This window comes from Gorilla gorilla, chromosome 21 (genome assembly GCF_029281585.2).
Source record: "Gorilla gorilla gorilla isolate KB3781 chromosome 21, NHGRI_mGorGor1-v2.1_pri, whole genome shotgun sequence".
NCBI classification, from domain to species: Eukaryota; Metazoa; Chordata; class Mammalia; order Primates; family Hominidae; genus Gorilla; species Gorilla gorilla.
The window spans coordinates 27247513-27264103 of record NC_073245.2 but is presented as its reverse complement, the minus strand read 5'-3'; the positions used below and the strand labels follow the sequence as shown (position 1 = coordinate 27264103).

The 16591-nt window shown below is 38.0% G+C and overlaps 1 protein-coding gene across 1 annotated transcript in view; it reads right to left on the bottom strand.

The window, feature by feature from the left end:
• Positions 1 to 16591, bottom strand: part of PCSK2 (proprotein convertase subtilisin/kexin type 2) — a 259004-nt gene that overhangs the window by 217207 nt on the left and 25206 nt on the right. The window contains exon 2 of the mRNA XM_004061834.5: positions 8350 to 8454. Coding sequence (XP_004061882.1) covers positions 8350 to 8454 — 105 coding nt within the window. The remainder of the gene's footprint in view (positions 1 to 8349; positions 8455 to 16591) is intronic.

Sequence of the window (16591 nt, the reverse complement as noted above, 5' to 3'; positions counted from 1 at the left end):
AATTCAAAGTTCTTTCCCCGGCTTATCATGTCGCCCATGCTCTTGCTTTATTTTTCCTCTCTAACCTCATCTCCTTCCCCACTGTCCTTGGCTCATTCCTTTGCAGCTTTACTCGCATTCTTGCTGTTCCTAGAACACACCAGGTGTGTCTTGGATTCCAGGTCTTTTTCCTTGGTGGTTCCTCTGTCTGGAGTGCCCTTTCTCCAGATATCCACATGAATACCTTCCTCATCTCCTTCAGGTCTACATTTAAATGTCACTTTCCCAGACTAGCCAAACCTGGATGCTTTTTATAAAATAGAAACACCCCTCTATGGCTCTCCCTCTTCCCATACTCTGCTCTACTCATTCTCACAGCATTTTGACCACCAGTCACACAATTGCTTGGTCATCTGTTTTTTGTTTCTCTCCTTCATCACCACTAGTATACAAGCCCCCTGGGAGGAGGACTTTGTCTTGTTCACTGTTATATTTCAGTATGCAGAAGAGTGTCCTGTATATAGTTTGGGCTTGATAACTATTTGCTGAATGAATGCTCGTTTGCTAGCCAACAACTAGATAAGAGAGTTACATTGTGAATTTAATAAGCATACACATATAATCATTTTTAGAAGATATAATAGAGGCTATATAAATGCATTATATATATATATGCATTGGATATATAAATGCATTTCCTTTTGCATTTTGGGGAAGGTTGGGGAGGGAATCAGGTAAGGCAGATCAGGAGAATTTTGCCCTTCAAACATCTAAGATTTTCCCAGGAAGTCCTAAAGGTTTGCTAGCCCACCATTAGAGACTCTTCACCTTGTGAATTGTAAAGACGATACAGAGCCACCAATTTGCTCCGTGTTAACTTTTCTCTATACCAGGGCTTGTAAGAATTCTCCCAAAGAAAGTTAAAACTCCCAAGAGATCTCTGGCTTTGCTAGCATGATGCCTCCCAGAGAGTTCCTGCTTTTCCTTTAGGAAGCATGAAAGCATGAACAGTACCCATCATTTAAAAATGAACATCTAGAAAAAAACAGCATCTAGAAAAAAACCAGGCTTACTCATTAGCAGCTTTCCCTGTGCCTTTTTGTAGCTGTAGTAAATAATTCTCCTCTGTTCCCCACAAATAGTTAATTATAGCACCAGCAGCAGCTCTTTGAGTTGGGAAGCCAGGCATATCTGCAATGCCCAGAGGAGATGCTGAAAGTCCTCCCTGCCACATTCTGAAAGCAGAGGATTGGAACAGATGAATTTTTCCCACAGGTTGGGGCATCCATGAAGATACCTCTGCCCTGTTTCTTATGCATACCTCCCCCATTGCATTTCTCCTTTTCCTGATGCTGTCAAGTAACTCTCAACTTGCATCACTCGTGAATGGTTTACACCTGCTGACCTCTTGGCATGTTATCTAGAAAATGAATTTGGCCACAGATGGGAGGCTAGGTCAGACACTGCTTCACTTGGGTCTCTTGGCTTCACTATTTGGGTTCAAAATATGGTCCAGCTCATGTGCCTACAGATTCATGTTTTCCCGTCTTAGTTCAGTGCAATCTCTGGAAAAGGGCAGCAGGGGTGGGTGGGGAGCTGGATTGGGCAGGGAGAGCTCCTGATCTGGGAAGCCATGTCCACTCTTCCAGAAAGGTCAAAGATCCCAGAAAATGCCTCTTGAATCAAATGTGAATTTACAGACAAATTGAGTGAAGTGGGCATGGCCGGTGTAATGAAAACTGTGGTGCACTCCCCAGATTTCCTCTTTAGGGCCCTCACACATTTCCTCCAGCTGCTAAATGTGGCTCAGAGTTTCTTTCACTGAGAATTGCCTTTGGTAGCAGGACGTGATTTACCTAAGACTATGTTTCCTTTGAGGGAGTACCCATGCCAATAACTGGTCATTATGGGGGCACAAAGGTCCGGTTCCTTTGCCTCACACTGGGGTAACTCTGAAGGGCCACCCCTGTTTCTGAGTTTCCTGTAAAATTGACTGAGGCCCCTGTTGAAAGCCCATTTGCTCAGCTTCTCCCTTTGCCCAGTGTTCTCTTCCTTGCTCTCCAAGAAGTCTCTGGCACACAACTCTGCATCTCAGAGTCTGTTTCTGGGAAATCCAAAATGAAGACCCCATCTTTGTTTAATTTTTCCTAGAAGAATCACGCCTTAGGGAGTGAATTCTAAAGTGTGCAGAGTGGAACTTATGCATGGTTAAAATTAACTTTGAAAACTCCTTAAGGGTTAGAAACTGATATTGTGTTTCAATACATCACAAGGGTGGAATTTCCCTTTCACAATTTAACCTGGTCGTGTCCCATTGTTCTCACAGCAAATGAAGAAGTCAGCTTGCGTTTAGGAAATATTTTGTATCAAAAGTATTATCTTTAAATGCTACAGGCTCACCCCCAGAAAGGTGAAATGCTTCCACTGTGAGGGTCACCAGGGAACCGAGGCCAACTGCATACTCAGCTGCCTTCAGTTCAAGGCCACTCCAGGGCATAAGCAAATTGAGCAGAACAGTGAGCTCAAGTGCCACCCTTTTTATTTCCCTCTTCTTTTTCACTTTTCCATTTATAGCTGAGCTCATTGAATTCACATAAGTGACATAAACTCAGGAGGTAACTTCACTTCTTTTCACCACATTATTTTTAATTGAGAAAATTCAGTGACTAATTAGTGCAAACAATTGTTTAAAGAACGACAAGTTCATAAGCAGTATCAATTCTCACTTAGTTTTTTACTTAAATCAGACTTCATATTGAAAGGAGTCACGAGTTTTATTTTCTTCCTATAAGTTATAGCTGTGTGGCCCCAGGGAAGTCACCTTCTCTCTCTCTGGGTCTATTTTGCCTCAATGGTAAAACTATATTTTAATGATTCAAGGTCAAGGGCTGAATCAATGTTTCCTTAAGACTCTTCCTGCTCTATAATTCTCTTTGTGCAGAGGAGCAGGGAAAATTATGGAATACAAATCAGTGTAGAGCAGCACCATGGAGTGGTTAAGTCTCCTTACAAACCATGAGAATTTGGGGAACTCAGAATCCACCCTTTGTCCAATTTATGCTACAAGGAAATGAGAATATGAAGAAATAGCAGCCACAAATGCCCTGTAAAATAAAAAGTTCTAGAAAAATACAAAATGCTATTTTCCCTTTTGTGTTTCTCATAATATTAATAAACTTAACATGACTATGTTTCTTAATAAGTAAAATATAATCAAATCTATATGCTTTATTTTTTTCCTTCAATAAAACATTTGGAAGATAAATTGGAAAATTTCTATATGTTTCTCAGAGCAGCACCTCACAACCTCAGACCTCATCCTCTTAGAGTTAACAAGTATAAGGATAAAAAACAGCCTATTCTTTGGGTATAAATCCCTTAAAAAGGCACTAAAACTATCTAATTTCTATTTTTACCCAGCCCCCAGACTGTGAGGCTCTCATGCAGTCATGGTGATGGTAAGTAGAGGTCACCTCAAATTCCATTAGTTATCCACTGGAGGAAGGTGTGGTCAAGACAAAAGAGGGGGAGGAGATTTTTCTCTGTGACATTTTCAATTTGAAAGTAGACTTTCCAGCACTTTGGGAGGCCAAGGCGGGTGGATCAACCGATGTCAGGAGTTCAAGACCAGCCTGGCCAACATGGTGAAACCGTGTCTCTACTAAAAATACAAAAATTAGCCAGGTGTGGTGTCACGCACCTATAATCCCAGCTACTCAGGAGGCTGAGGCACAAGAATCACTTGAACCCGGGAGGCAGAGCTTGCAGTGAGCTGAGATCGTGCCACTGCACTCCAGCCTGAGCAACAGAGTGAGACTCTATCTCAGGAAAAAAAAAAAAAAAGAAAGAAAGAAAAGAAAATAGACTTTCCAAAAGGTAACAGCATTTTCCCTTCTCTTCCCTTTTAATTTATAATAAATAATCAAATAATTAACTAATATAATTGAAAGGAAAGAAGAGTTTGGCCACCATACACACAAATCATATAAATCATGTCCAGTTGATTTTAAAGAATAGGAAACTTTTCTTTTGCTCCAGTGGTATTATGAGATTTCTGAAGTGATTATATTATCCAGTGAAGCTAAATTTTGTGGGTTATTGGCAGTATCTTGAAAACTCCACAGATATATTCAAGAATAGACCCTTAAAGACCAAAAACAGATCACTACCAGAACGTGTGGCTGCCTTTTATGGTTATTAAACATGTGGATACATTTGGATAAGAAAGAAGCTAGAAAGATATAGCTTCTAAATATAGAACACAAAGGAAATATCATCCATTCTTTGAGATGAGAGAAGCAAGGAAAGTTTTTATTGGACTGATAGAAGTTTCTGACTTGTAAAACTGAAACATGTTTAAAAATGAGGAATAATTTTATGGTCTAGTAAAATTGCTTAGTAAAGGAAATAAATGTTTTTAATTCTCAAATCAAATATAACCTCTCTCAAGAAATGAAGTTCAGGTTATTTTTTTATTAAATTATTTTGCTTCCATAAGACTAGTGTGTGTTACTCATAGAATTATGAGTCCTTCATGTTTTTAAAAGATATTTCACTTTAATATTCTATTTCAGATGTGCAAGTATGGTTTGACAGAGCTGGGAAGCAAATATTATCTTAAATAAATCTACTCTTCAGAAGCTTTTCAGGTACTTGTAGAATTTATGAGGTTTTGATATGTTGACCAGGGACTGAAGATAGGTTTGGCTTTAAGATTTGTTGGTGTTGTTCTAGCTAATGTTGAACAAATCTTACAGAGCTTTTGGGCATAAAATATTTGTTTTTGACCCTGATGTTGAGAAGGTATTTTCAGTTTCATTATTTCATTTCAGTGTTGAATTGATTTATTACCTCTTCAAATTATTTTCATTATCAAAACCTTCCAGACACATTGTCCTGCTTTGGTGCCTGTACCACGACTGTGAATATGATTAGGAAGAAGGCAGATTGGGTTTTGGAAATTAAGAACTGGTTCTTCATGGGATTCTTTGTGATAAAACTTGGAAGTAATGAAACAGTCATTGGTTTCTGTTACCCACTATTAAGAATGTATGTAAAAGAGGTGCTAGGGAGAAGACTATATAGTACTTTTATTTCTTAATGGAGACAGATTTTGGGATACGGAGGAAAATATAAGATGAGAAGGGCAATACTATCCCATGGATTAAAACCCTGAAGAAAAAACGGTAATCATTCATTCATTTGACGTGCTCAGTCATTTCCTGAACATCTCACTGTGCAAAGATATTACTGAAATAAACAAGACACAACTTTTGCTTTTTAGCATCTAAATGATGATACTTGGCAGTCAGCTAATCTTTTAGCAGGAAGAATTGGAAAGAGAAGAGAACATCTTTAACACAGTCTACATCAGAATCTGTTTTCTTAGCTATTGTCTGCATATTGATGAACAAAGATGAACACATGGAAAGTAGCACTTTAGCTCTTTCTAGTCTTTTTTTTTTCTGTTTTCCTTTTAGCATAAAAATTAGTTGTTACATGAGAGGCAAACATCATTGAAATTTCTGGTCTGAAGTCAAAAAAAGCCAAAAAGTACCTTGGGTTTCTACCTTTTTCTTTTTTATTTCTTGGGTTGCTAGCAGAGCTTGGAGGTTTCTTTGGTCAAAAAGCTACCTCAGTATGTGAAGCCCTGAAAGCGAGTAGCAGCTCAGACCACCCTCCCTGGGCTTTGTGTTCCTTACCACAAGCCTGTAGACAGTGAGTGAGACAGGCTGGGAAGTGGTGCAGGGACAGGAAGGAGAAGGAAGCTGGGGGCTGGGGCTGCAACCGTAGTTAACGTTAGCAGTTCTAGGAGACAGTACATTTCAGGGAATGATAAAATAACTTACTCTTAAATTCTGTGTTTATAAAGCATAACTTGCCACATCTATGTAAGACATAAAAGCCTGGACCTCCTTCTGGCTACTTGGTCTCTCCCTTTTTCTTTCATTTACTTTTCTTTTTACAATCTGTTTGAATGTGTTTGAGAACCCCCAAATTGGGGTATTCCTACACTAGACTTATTTACCCTTTTGTTTAACAGCTATAAACCCACAAGGCAGAATCTTTAGTTTACTGTCTTTGCACTGTTCATAGTCAATGATTTTTGGTTCAGAATAGTTGCCACTCTATTTTTCTATCAGCAGATGCCAAAATTAGACAACCACAAGAACATCATGCAGGAAAGACTCAGACCTTAACCTAATATTTTGGAAAAAGGCAGTCATCATTAGCAGTTTTTTTTTTCGTTTTGAAAAAAATTATGAGATTTTTATGCTTTATTTATTTTCCTAGAATGAGTTTATTATTGACAACATCCCCAGCATTTAACCTTGATGACAAGATAGGGAAAAGATATAGGATACTTGGTCTTCTTTAGTTTTTCTGCTATTTTCTGTTGGTCTTCATGGGCAAGGCAGATGGTTACAATTACCAGATAGAGGCAATTGGCTACCTGGATCCTTATAATAGATAATGAAGGGGAAATAGGCACCCCTTTTGGTGATAACAGATAATATTTTGAAGAGAAAGACAAATGATTAGAATCACCAGTGACTGATCTCTTCTTTTTATTACCCAATTAGTCCCATTTTATATTTTAAAAGTGTCACTGTACACTTTAAGAGTCAGCATTTCAGAGATCATATGTGTCAGAATGGGAAAAGCTCAGGCCAGTGGTGCTAAATAGTCTCTCTGACCAAACAGGGACTTTTGAGTTCTACTGTGCCTCAGTTCTCTTTCCCAGCCCAAGCCTTTTAAATGTCTCTTTCATTCTGCCCCCAGTTTATATGTTTCTGAATAATCTTGGAGCAACGCCTTTAATCGTGGAAGAAGAGTAGCCAATGGGACTTTTAAGAGAATACATAACTAAAAGGAAAACAACCGGCCATCAATGGCAAGGTTATGGCATAGGTTTGAAGTGTGGGGAAGACCAATGTCACGGTGCACCAGAGTGATCTTTGTCTACTGGTGCCCACCTTGGGTTCAGGGCAAGATCCCTGTCCATATGGCTGCCCAAGGGTATCCCCAGGCAATGAATTGGTATAGCCAAGGCCAAGGTTGTTATCACATAGAGTAGAGAGCTTCTCCCTTAGGTCTTGGTGCCGGCTTCTATGACAGATCCTTTAAGAATACTTGGCCTTGGCTGGCAGCACAGGCAGCTTAATTGTTACTGCAAAAGTAAAGTTAAAGTGGCTTCCTAGAGCAGAAATTCCTCTTTAGGGAAGGTGGGAACTCTTGAGAAGTTAAAGAAAAAATTGCCTGTGGCCTGTCATTTGGCGATCTGCTGAGAGACTGTTTTATCTGAATTCCTAATTGAAGCCCAAATTAAACCCGGGGAAATGTTCACATGAAAAGCCCCACAAGAATGAGTTTTCAGATTCTATCAGCTCAAAAGAAATCTCCTGTGAAAGTCCTTAACTCAAACATCTGACACGCTTTTCATCAGCTGGTCCCTGAGAGTCCTGAGAAAGAGGTTATGCTGCCTTCAATGTACAGAGAACAACTTGTCTGAGTTATTACATACTTTCCTTCCTAGTGATTCGTGTAACAGAAATCAGAATCTACCCAACTGGATGAGTGTGTAGGTATGGGGGATGGTGGAAAATATGATTACTAAAGATCCTATTATTAAAGGCAAGAAGTGGGAACAGTGGGAGAGAAGCCACTTTGTTGCTAAGATGATATGTTTGACTGGGGGAAAGTTGAATTTGAGCCATCACAGGGAGTAGAAAATGGGACCTGGAGTCCAAGAGCAAGGTAAAGACTGAAGATTAAAAAAATGGGGGTGACGAACATCAAGTAGACAGCTGAGACATGAAGGCAAATTAGATCAGTGCTAGAAAATATAGGATAAAAAGAAAGGCTGAGATAGTCTCATGGCCACAGTCATGCATGGATACTGAGAAGTCCACTGCCTGCTGTGAGCTGCTCACTGACTGGCTCTCTCATTCTTTCCGTTCACAACATGGGGCATGGCAACCTCCTCTGAGCATGTGGATTCACCAGTAGAAACCTTCTGTAAAATGACTCATTAAACTGCTTGTTGTCTTCCCATCCATCACAGGCCAAAACATGTTCCCAGGCAACCCGAAGTCCTCACCCAATAATAACTCAGGAGAAGATAGCCAGTAAAAGGGTGGTATCCCAATTTCCTCTTCCTCCAGCCATACAAAGGGGCCTGTGATTATTTATTATGCAGAGACAGAGGAGCAGAGAGTCCCTGATATGACTCTGCAAAGCATTCATTTGCCCTATCATAGTACATTAAGTGCCTTTACTTCAAAATTCCCTGCCAGCCCCTCCACACCCCCTCGGTGGGGTCAGCCATGGCAGCAGAGATTGGGAGGCAGGTTTCTGGGGAAAACTCACCCTGGGGTCTCTCTCCAGCTGCTGCTTGTGGTGTAGGCTGCGTCTTCTCTTGGCCTTTGCAAGCCCATTGTGATAAAAGTGGTATAGACCTTCAGCAAAGGGAAGCTGTGGAGAGTCAAGTAGACATAGGCATAATTAGCTTCTGGGGTTGGCCCAGGGACAGGGACACCAAAGCTGGGGCTGCTTGCAGGGGCTCCATGGGGTAGGGAAGTATGCAAGGAAACCACTGGCAAACCTCCTGTCAGACCTGGTCCTCTATTTCCCTATCAATGTCCTCCTTCCCTTCTCCTTGCCTTTGTTCATGTGGTATCCACTCTCCTCCTGCTCCCCAAATACCTTCTATTCTTTCCCCCATTTTTTAACTTTCTGCACATCCTTTGATTCCCTTTCCTTTTCCATGGAGCCTTACCTTTACATTCACACCCGCATCAGATTCTCCTTGCCTTCCTTGGTCTAGTGTGCATACCCCAGGTACCACCTCGTTGCTCCAGAATTATGCTGCGATGTTTTGTAGTCATGTCTTCATAGCTGTCTGTGACAGATCTTCAACTGTCTATCTGTGTCTTGGGCTTTTTCTGTGACCCCTTGGTGCCTTTTATCAGGCTGAGCACAGTGTGAACATCTAAATTTAGTAAATACCAGTTGGATGGCAGGTCTGGTTTCCCTCTACCTTCCTATCTCAAGGATCCTTGAAATCAGGTCAGAACCAGTCAGAGAAGTCACAGTAATGAGAGGTTGTCTTTGGCACAGGGCCTTTAAAAGTCTTGGAGAACCTAAACAGGCCAGTCATTTGTTCTATGATTCAAGGTAACTTGGTGGGAAGAGCCTTGACCTGGGAGTTTGGAGGCCTGGATGTGGCTCAGGTCTGTTACCATCAGTATGATTGTGGGCAAGTGGTTTCCTCTCTGGGCATCTTTTTCTCTTCTGTATAAATATAGGGGCTTGAAGTTCCCAGATCTCTCCCTTCTCTCCAAATGTCTTCACATTGATGAAGACATGCTGTTTGCAGTTCTTAACCTGATTAATTAATTTAACTGAATGCTTACAAATTATAGACAAATAATGTAAATATGTACTTTTTTTTGGAAATAGGACACATGATTTCATCAGATTCTCAAAAGAGTCCCTAAATCAAAAAGCATTCCACTACTCAAAGTATTTGCTATTGAAAGTTTTGGTGTGTGTGTTGCCATCCAGTGTTTGGAAGAAAAGGGAAGCAGATGTGGTTGATTTGATAGAAAAGTTTTCTAACATAGATGGGGCCAATTTGAGATTTTTAGATCACATAGAACTTCAGTGTGGCTCAAATATTTCTTAAAGAATATTTATTATTATTATTTTATTTTTAATATAAAGAAAATGTAGAGTAAATTTAGAAAACCGAAAAACGCAGATAACAAAGTAAAAATTCTTCATGTTTTCTTTTTTGGCAGTATTGGAGTTAGGTTACCTTTTTGTTTTTTTTCCTCTAGGCCTACCTACTTGTAAGAGCAAATGATTATTTCCTTAATAGTCAAATGAGTGAGTTTTAGATCTTCTTCCTTGCTTAAACACACACACACACACACACACACACACACACACACACTACATATTATGCAAAGTGGTTCTTCTCTTGTCACTCAGATGCTGTCACAGACTTTCACTTACTACCTCCTTTTTTCACATTTTTATTTTGGGTTTGGGGGTACATGTGAAGGTTTGTTACAAGGTAAACACGTGTCGTGGGGTTTATGGTACATATTACTTCATCACCTAGACTACTTCCTTCTTTTGAATGGCTGCATATTATTCCATTACATGGGCTATACCATGACTTATTTAGCCTTTCCATTATTGATGCATATTAAGATGCTTCCATTTTTTTTTACATTCAAAGATAATGCTGTGTGTTGGGGTGGGGAAACTTCAGGTATGATAGAATAAGAACCTTCAAAAATCTACTGCTATAGAAAAGCAAATAGAGCTCTGAAAAAAATTGCCAAATCAACTTATTCAGAACACAGGAAATTAACAAGAGGTTTGCAGCAACCCGAAGAGTGTTTATTCAATAAAAAAGTTGAATCTCAGTGATAATGGCAAACTGTGTGCTGTTTTAGATTGCCCTATGACCATCCTCTTCTTCATAGCTCTGCAGCATCTTTGAACATGAACATCCTCACAATCACAGCAGCTGTGAAAACCAGTAGCCAAATACATAGTAGAGGGTGCAGACTGGGTTTAGAGTTATTTAAAAAGCTCCATCCCTAAATAATTGCCTGGAAGCTATCTGGAAAAGTTCCATTTATAGGATTTGTTGTTATTTGATCTGTCCCAGGGTTTGCTCAGTTGGAAAAGCCCTACTCCCCAGGGAATTTGTCAAAAATAATCGGTGGCAAATTTTTAAGGTTGCAATTTCCTGAAGTAGCAATATGAACTGGGGCAAATAAAAGGCTGGACAAAAACCTTTGTAAAAGAATCTAGGGAATAAGATGTCAATTGAAGGCTTTACAAAGCTCTAATATATTCCTGGACACTTAGAAGGCCATACACATGGGCAGAGCTGTACACACAACCAGGAAATATCTAAGAACGCCCTAAGTGCTCACCTTTAGTTGACTTGATGTCTCTAAAAACAGGAGGTGAAGGCCATAGCAGAGTTTCAAACTGCCTGCTTGAGAATTGAGGATATGTCCCGATATACACAACAGAGCCCCTCAGCAAAGGGTAAAAACAAAAACAAAGCCTTATTGATTCAAGGTCTTTAAGAAAACCTCTGTCCTGTCATTGGCTAACTAATAAGTTAACCAAGCAGATTCAACGGCATATTATAGAAATTACAGACTTTATAGAATTAGTCCAGAAAGACATTAAATAAACAAATAGCAATAAACATATGTGTGCATGTGTCTTTAGAGTAGAATGATTTATAATCCTTTGGGTATATACCCAGTAATGAGATTGCTGGGTCAAATGGTATTTCTGGTTCTAGATCCTTGAGGAATTGCCACACCATCTTCCACAATGGTTGAACTAATTTACACTCCCACCAACAGTGTAAAAGCATTCCTATTTCTCCACATCCTCTCCAGCATCTGTTGTTTCCTGGCTGTTTTAATGATCACCATTCTCACTGGCGTGAGATGGTATCTCATTGTGGTTTTGATTTTCACTTCTCTAATGACCAGTGGTGGTGCGTTTTTTTCCGTATGTTTCTTGGCCGTGTAAGTATCTTCCTTTGAGAAGTGTCTGTTCATATCCTTTGCCCACTCCTTGATGGTTTTTTTTTCTTGTAAATTTATTTAAGTTCCACAATAGCAAAGACTTGGAACCAACTCAAATGCCCATCAATGATAGACTGGATAAAGAAAATGTGGCATATATACACCATGGAATGCTATGCAGCCATAAAAAAGGATGAGTTCATGTCCTTTGCAGGGACATGGATGAAGCAGGAAACCATCATTCTCAGTCAACTAACACAGGAACAAAAAGCCAAGCACTGCATGTTTTTACTCATAAGTGGGAGTTGAACAATGAGAACACATGGAAACAGAAAGGGGAACATCACACACTGGGGCCTGTGGGGTTGTGGAGCTAGGGGAGGAATAGCATTAGGAGAAATACCTAATGTAGATGATGGGTTGATGGGTGCAGCAAACCACCATGGCAAGTGTATACCTATGTAAGAAACCTCCATGTTCTGCACATGTATCCCAGAACTTAAAGTATAATTAAAAAAAAAGAAAAAAAAAACAGGGGTGGGGGTGCAGGAAAACAAATAGAAGTAGTAAAAACAACAAAACCTAGAAACAACAACAAACAACCTGGGGAGAAGTAACTCTGGTTTCCAAACTGTCATATTACAGTATTTAAAATGTCAAATTTTCAAGAAAAATTGTGAGACACAAAAAGAAATAAGAACATATGCTCCACACACAGAGGAAAAAATAATAAAAACTCTCTGAGGAAGCCCAGATGTTGGACTTACTAGACAAAGACTAAACTATATAACTATAAATATTCACATGATATTATATATAGATATAACTATACCCAGACATATGTTCAAAGAAACCATATCTAAAGAACTAAAGGAAAGTGTGAGAATGGTGAATCATCAAATAAAGAATATCAATAAAGAGATACAAATAATAAGAAGAAAGAACCAAACAGAAATTCTGGAGCTAAAAAGTACAATAACAGAATTTAAAAATTTATCAGAGAGCCTCAATAGCAGTAAAGAGATTGAATTAGTAATTTTAAAACTTTCTGCAAAATAAATACTGATGAATTCTACTAATCCTGATTAGTTCTAGTAATGTTTAAATAAATAATTCCAGTCCTTCAGAAACTCTTCCAAAAAGTGGAAGAGGAAGAATCACTTCCCAACTAATTCATTGAGGCCTGTGTCACCCTGACATGAAGAAAAGACAGAGATACCACAAGAAAAGAAAACTACAGACTGTGATCCCTTACAAATATGGCAAAAAATGCTCATCAAAATAGTAGCAAACTGAATCCAGTCACATATAAAAAGGATTTTCATCATAACCAAGTAGGATTTACCCCAGGAATGCAAAGTTGTTTTAACATCTGAAAATCAATTACTATAATAAATATATCAATAGAATAAATAACAAAAACCACATGAACATCCCAATGCAGAAAAACATGTGACAAAATACAACATTCTTTTATAATAAATACGTTTTAAAAAATTAGGAATGAAGGCTGGGTGCGGTGGCTCACGCCTGTAATCCCAGCACTTAGGGAGGCTGAGGCGGGCAGATATCAAGGTCAGGAGATCAAGACCTTCCTGGCTAACATAGTGAAACCTCATCTCTACTAAAAATGCAAAAAATTAGCTGGACGTGGTGGCAGGCTCCTGTAGTCCCAGCTACTCAGGAGGCTGAGGCAGGAGAATGGCATGAACCCTGGAGGCGGAGCTTGCAGTGAGCCGAGATTGCGCCATTGCACTCCAGCCTGGACGACAGAGGGAGACTCCGTCTCAAAAAAAAAAAAAAAAAAAAAAAAAAATTAGGAATGAAAGGGAACTTTCTCAATTTTATAAATCTATCTATGAAAAACTCACAGCTAACACCATACTTAATGGTGAAAGACTGAATGCTTTTCTTAAGACCAGAACAAGACAAAGTTATCTGCTCTTGCCACTTCTATTCAAGAGTGTACTGGAGATTTTAGCTAATGCCATCAGGCAAGATAAAGAAATAAAGGCATCAAGATTGGAAAGAAAGAAGAAAAACTATCTCTATTTGCAGAAGACATATCTTGTACATAGAAATTTATAATGAATCCAGAAAAATTATTAGAATTGACAAAAGAGTCAGCAAGGTTGCAGAATATAAGATTAACATGCAAAATTGATTATATTTCTATACACAAGCAATGAACAGTCCAAGCATAAAGTTAAGAATACAAGTCAATTTGAAATAATATCAAATAAGTAAAATACTGAGGAATAAATTTAACAAAAGAAGTGCAAGATGTATACACTGAAAAGTACAAAACATCACCGAAAGAAATCAAAGATCTAAATAAATGGAAAAGCATCTCATGTTCACGGATTTTTTTAAAATGGCAATGCTCCCTAACTTATCTGTAAATTCTATACAATTACTTTCAAAATCTCAGCTGTCATTTTTGCTTATCCTAAAGTTCAAATGTAAACTCAAAAGACCAAGAATAGCCAAAATAATCTTAATAAAGAAGAACAAAGTTGGAAGACTCACATTTTTCAATTTCAACACTTCTTCAAAGCTAAAGTAATCAAAGTAGTATGGTACTGGCATAGGAGAGACATATAGTAGTTCAATGGAATAAAACTGAATCCAGAAATAATTTATGATAATCAACTTATGGTCAATTGATTTTCAACATGGATGCTAGAACAATTCAATGAGAATGAATAGTCTGTTCAAGCACAGTTTTGTGCTTGGACAATTAGATATTCACATGAAAAAAATGAATTTGGATTCCTATCTCATGCCACATGCAAAATTTAACTCAAAATGATTAGTAGTCCCAAATGTAAGAGCTAATATTGTACAACCTTAGAATAGAACATGTAAATAAATCTTCATGGCTTTAGGTTAGGCAATGTTATCTTAGATACAACACCAAAAGTATAAGAACATAAATTGTACTTCATTAAAATTAAGAATATTTGTACTGCAAAAGAAATAATGAAGGAAACGAAAAGACAACCCACAGATTGGAGAAAAATTTTGAAAATCATATCTCTGATAAGGATCTCGCACAGGAATGTTTTAAAAATGTTTACAATTCAACAATAAATTCAAGAAATCCAATTAAAAGTGTGCAAATTCGAGGAATCATTTCTTCAAAGAAGAAGTAAAAATGGCCTATAAACATACAGAAAGATGTTCAACATTATTAGACATCATAGAATGCAAGTTAAAACCATGAGATATCACTTTACACACACTAGAATGGGTAAAATCAACCCCTGCCCAACTGCACCCAAACCAGCAAGTGTTGACCTGGATAGGGAGGAATTTGAACCCTCATACACTGTTGGTGGGATAGTAAAATGGTACAGCCTATTTGGAAAGCTCTTTGGCAGTTACTTAAAATGTTAAACATATAGACTTGTCATATGACCCAGCAATTCCATGTACGGGTGCATATAAGAGAAATGAAAACATACATTTACACAAATTCTTGTATACAAATGTTCATAGCAACATTATTCATGATAGTCAAAAACTAGAAACAACCCACATTTCTATCAATTGATAAAACAGTAAACAAAATGATATATATGTACAATGGAATATTATTTCTAAATGGAAAGGAATTAAGCAATGACACATGGTAAAAACACGGATGAACCTTGAAAACTTAATGCTAAGTTAAAGAAGCCTGACAGCAAGGTCATATATTGTATCACTTCTTTATATGAAATGTCCAGAATAGACAAATCTATAGAGCTGGAAATTAGATTAGTGGTTGCCTGGGGCTGAGAGGGGACAGAAATGAAGAGTGATTGTTAATGGTCCAGGATTTATTTTAAGGGTGGTAAAAATATTCTAAAATTAGATACTGGTAATGATTGCACAACTTTGCAACTATACTAAAGATCACTGAATTGCAAAGTTTTAGAGGATAAATTTTATGGCATGTGAACTATATCTTAATCAATTTGCTATTAAAAATGCTATGATGAACAGCTTTGTGATTATCACTGTTTGTATAGATGAGAGTTTTCCTGTAGGATATATCCTAGGAATTCAATCTCTAAGTCATAGATTATGAACACTTATCATTTTGATAGATACTTCAGAAAAGTTTCCCTATAAGGTTGTATATTCCAAGATTCACCGAAAAGTAAATAAGAATAAAAATATCCATTTTCCCATTCTCTAAGTAACACTGGATTGACATTTATTAATGATATTTTAACTGCAGCCAATTTATAGGCAAAATATGTCATCTTATTTGAATATTTTTAATTGTTTTGAAAGTTTGAGCATTTTTTCATATCTTTATTGACATTTTAGTTTCTTCTCTTTTGTGCATTTTTCTATTGTGTATTTGTATGTTCCTTGTCATAAGCCAGGCACTGTGTTTGGTGCTGGAGAGACGAAGGTAATGATGATATGGTCTCAGCCTACAAAGAGCTCACAATTCACAGGGAAGGAAGATTTGCACACAGCAACCTATTAACAGTACTCTGTGGTGGAGTGGTTTAAGAACATGAGTTCTGAAGCCAGATTGCCTTGGTTTAAATTCTCGCTCTTCCTCGTAACAGCGCTATGACATTTGGCAAGTTAGTTAACCCTCGTGGGCCTCAGGTTTTTTACTTATGAAATGTTTTTGTTATGGGAATTAAGTGAGATAATGCATGAAAAGTGCTTGGAATAATATCTTGCACTCAAGCATAAGTTACTCTTTTTATTGTTAGAATAGAATGTGCTGTAGCAGAGTTATTCACAAGCTGCTATGGAAACCCAAAGGAGAGATTAGTTCAATCAGAGGGATACTTGGGGAATATTTCTTAGACTTTTTGGAGAAAGGGAAGGGCATTCAGCTTAAGAGACTCTTTTCCACTTCTGTTAAAAATTATATTTTTCTAGTGTTTTAATTTTGAAGAGTGTGGCTGTTTAAAGCCACAGCTTTTTTTTTTAAACACTCCCCATATCAAGAAATGAGGTCCATGATTCCAGCCCTTGCATCTGGGGAACATGATCACTTTAATTACGAGTATGGTGGAAGTGAT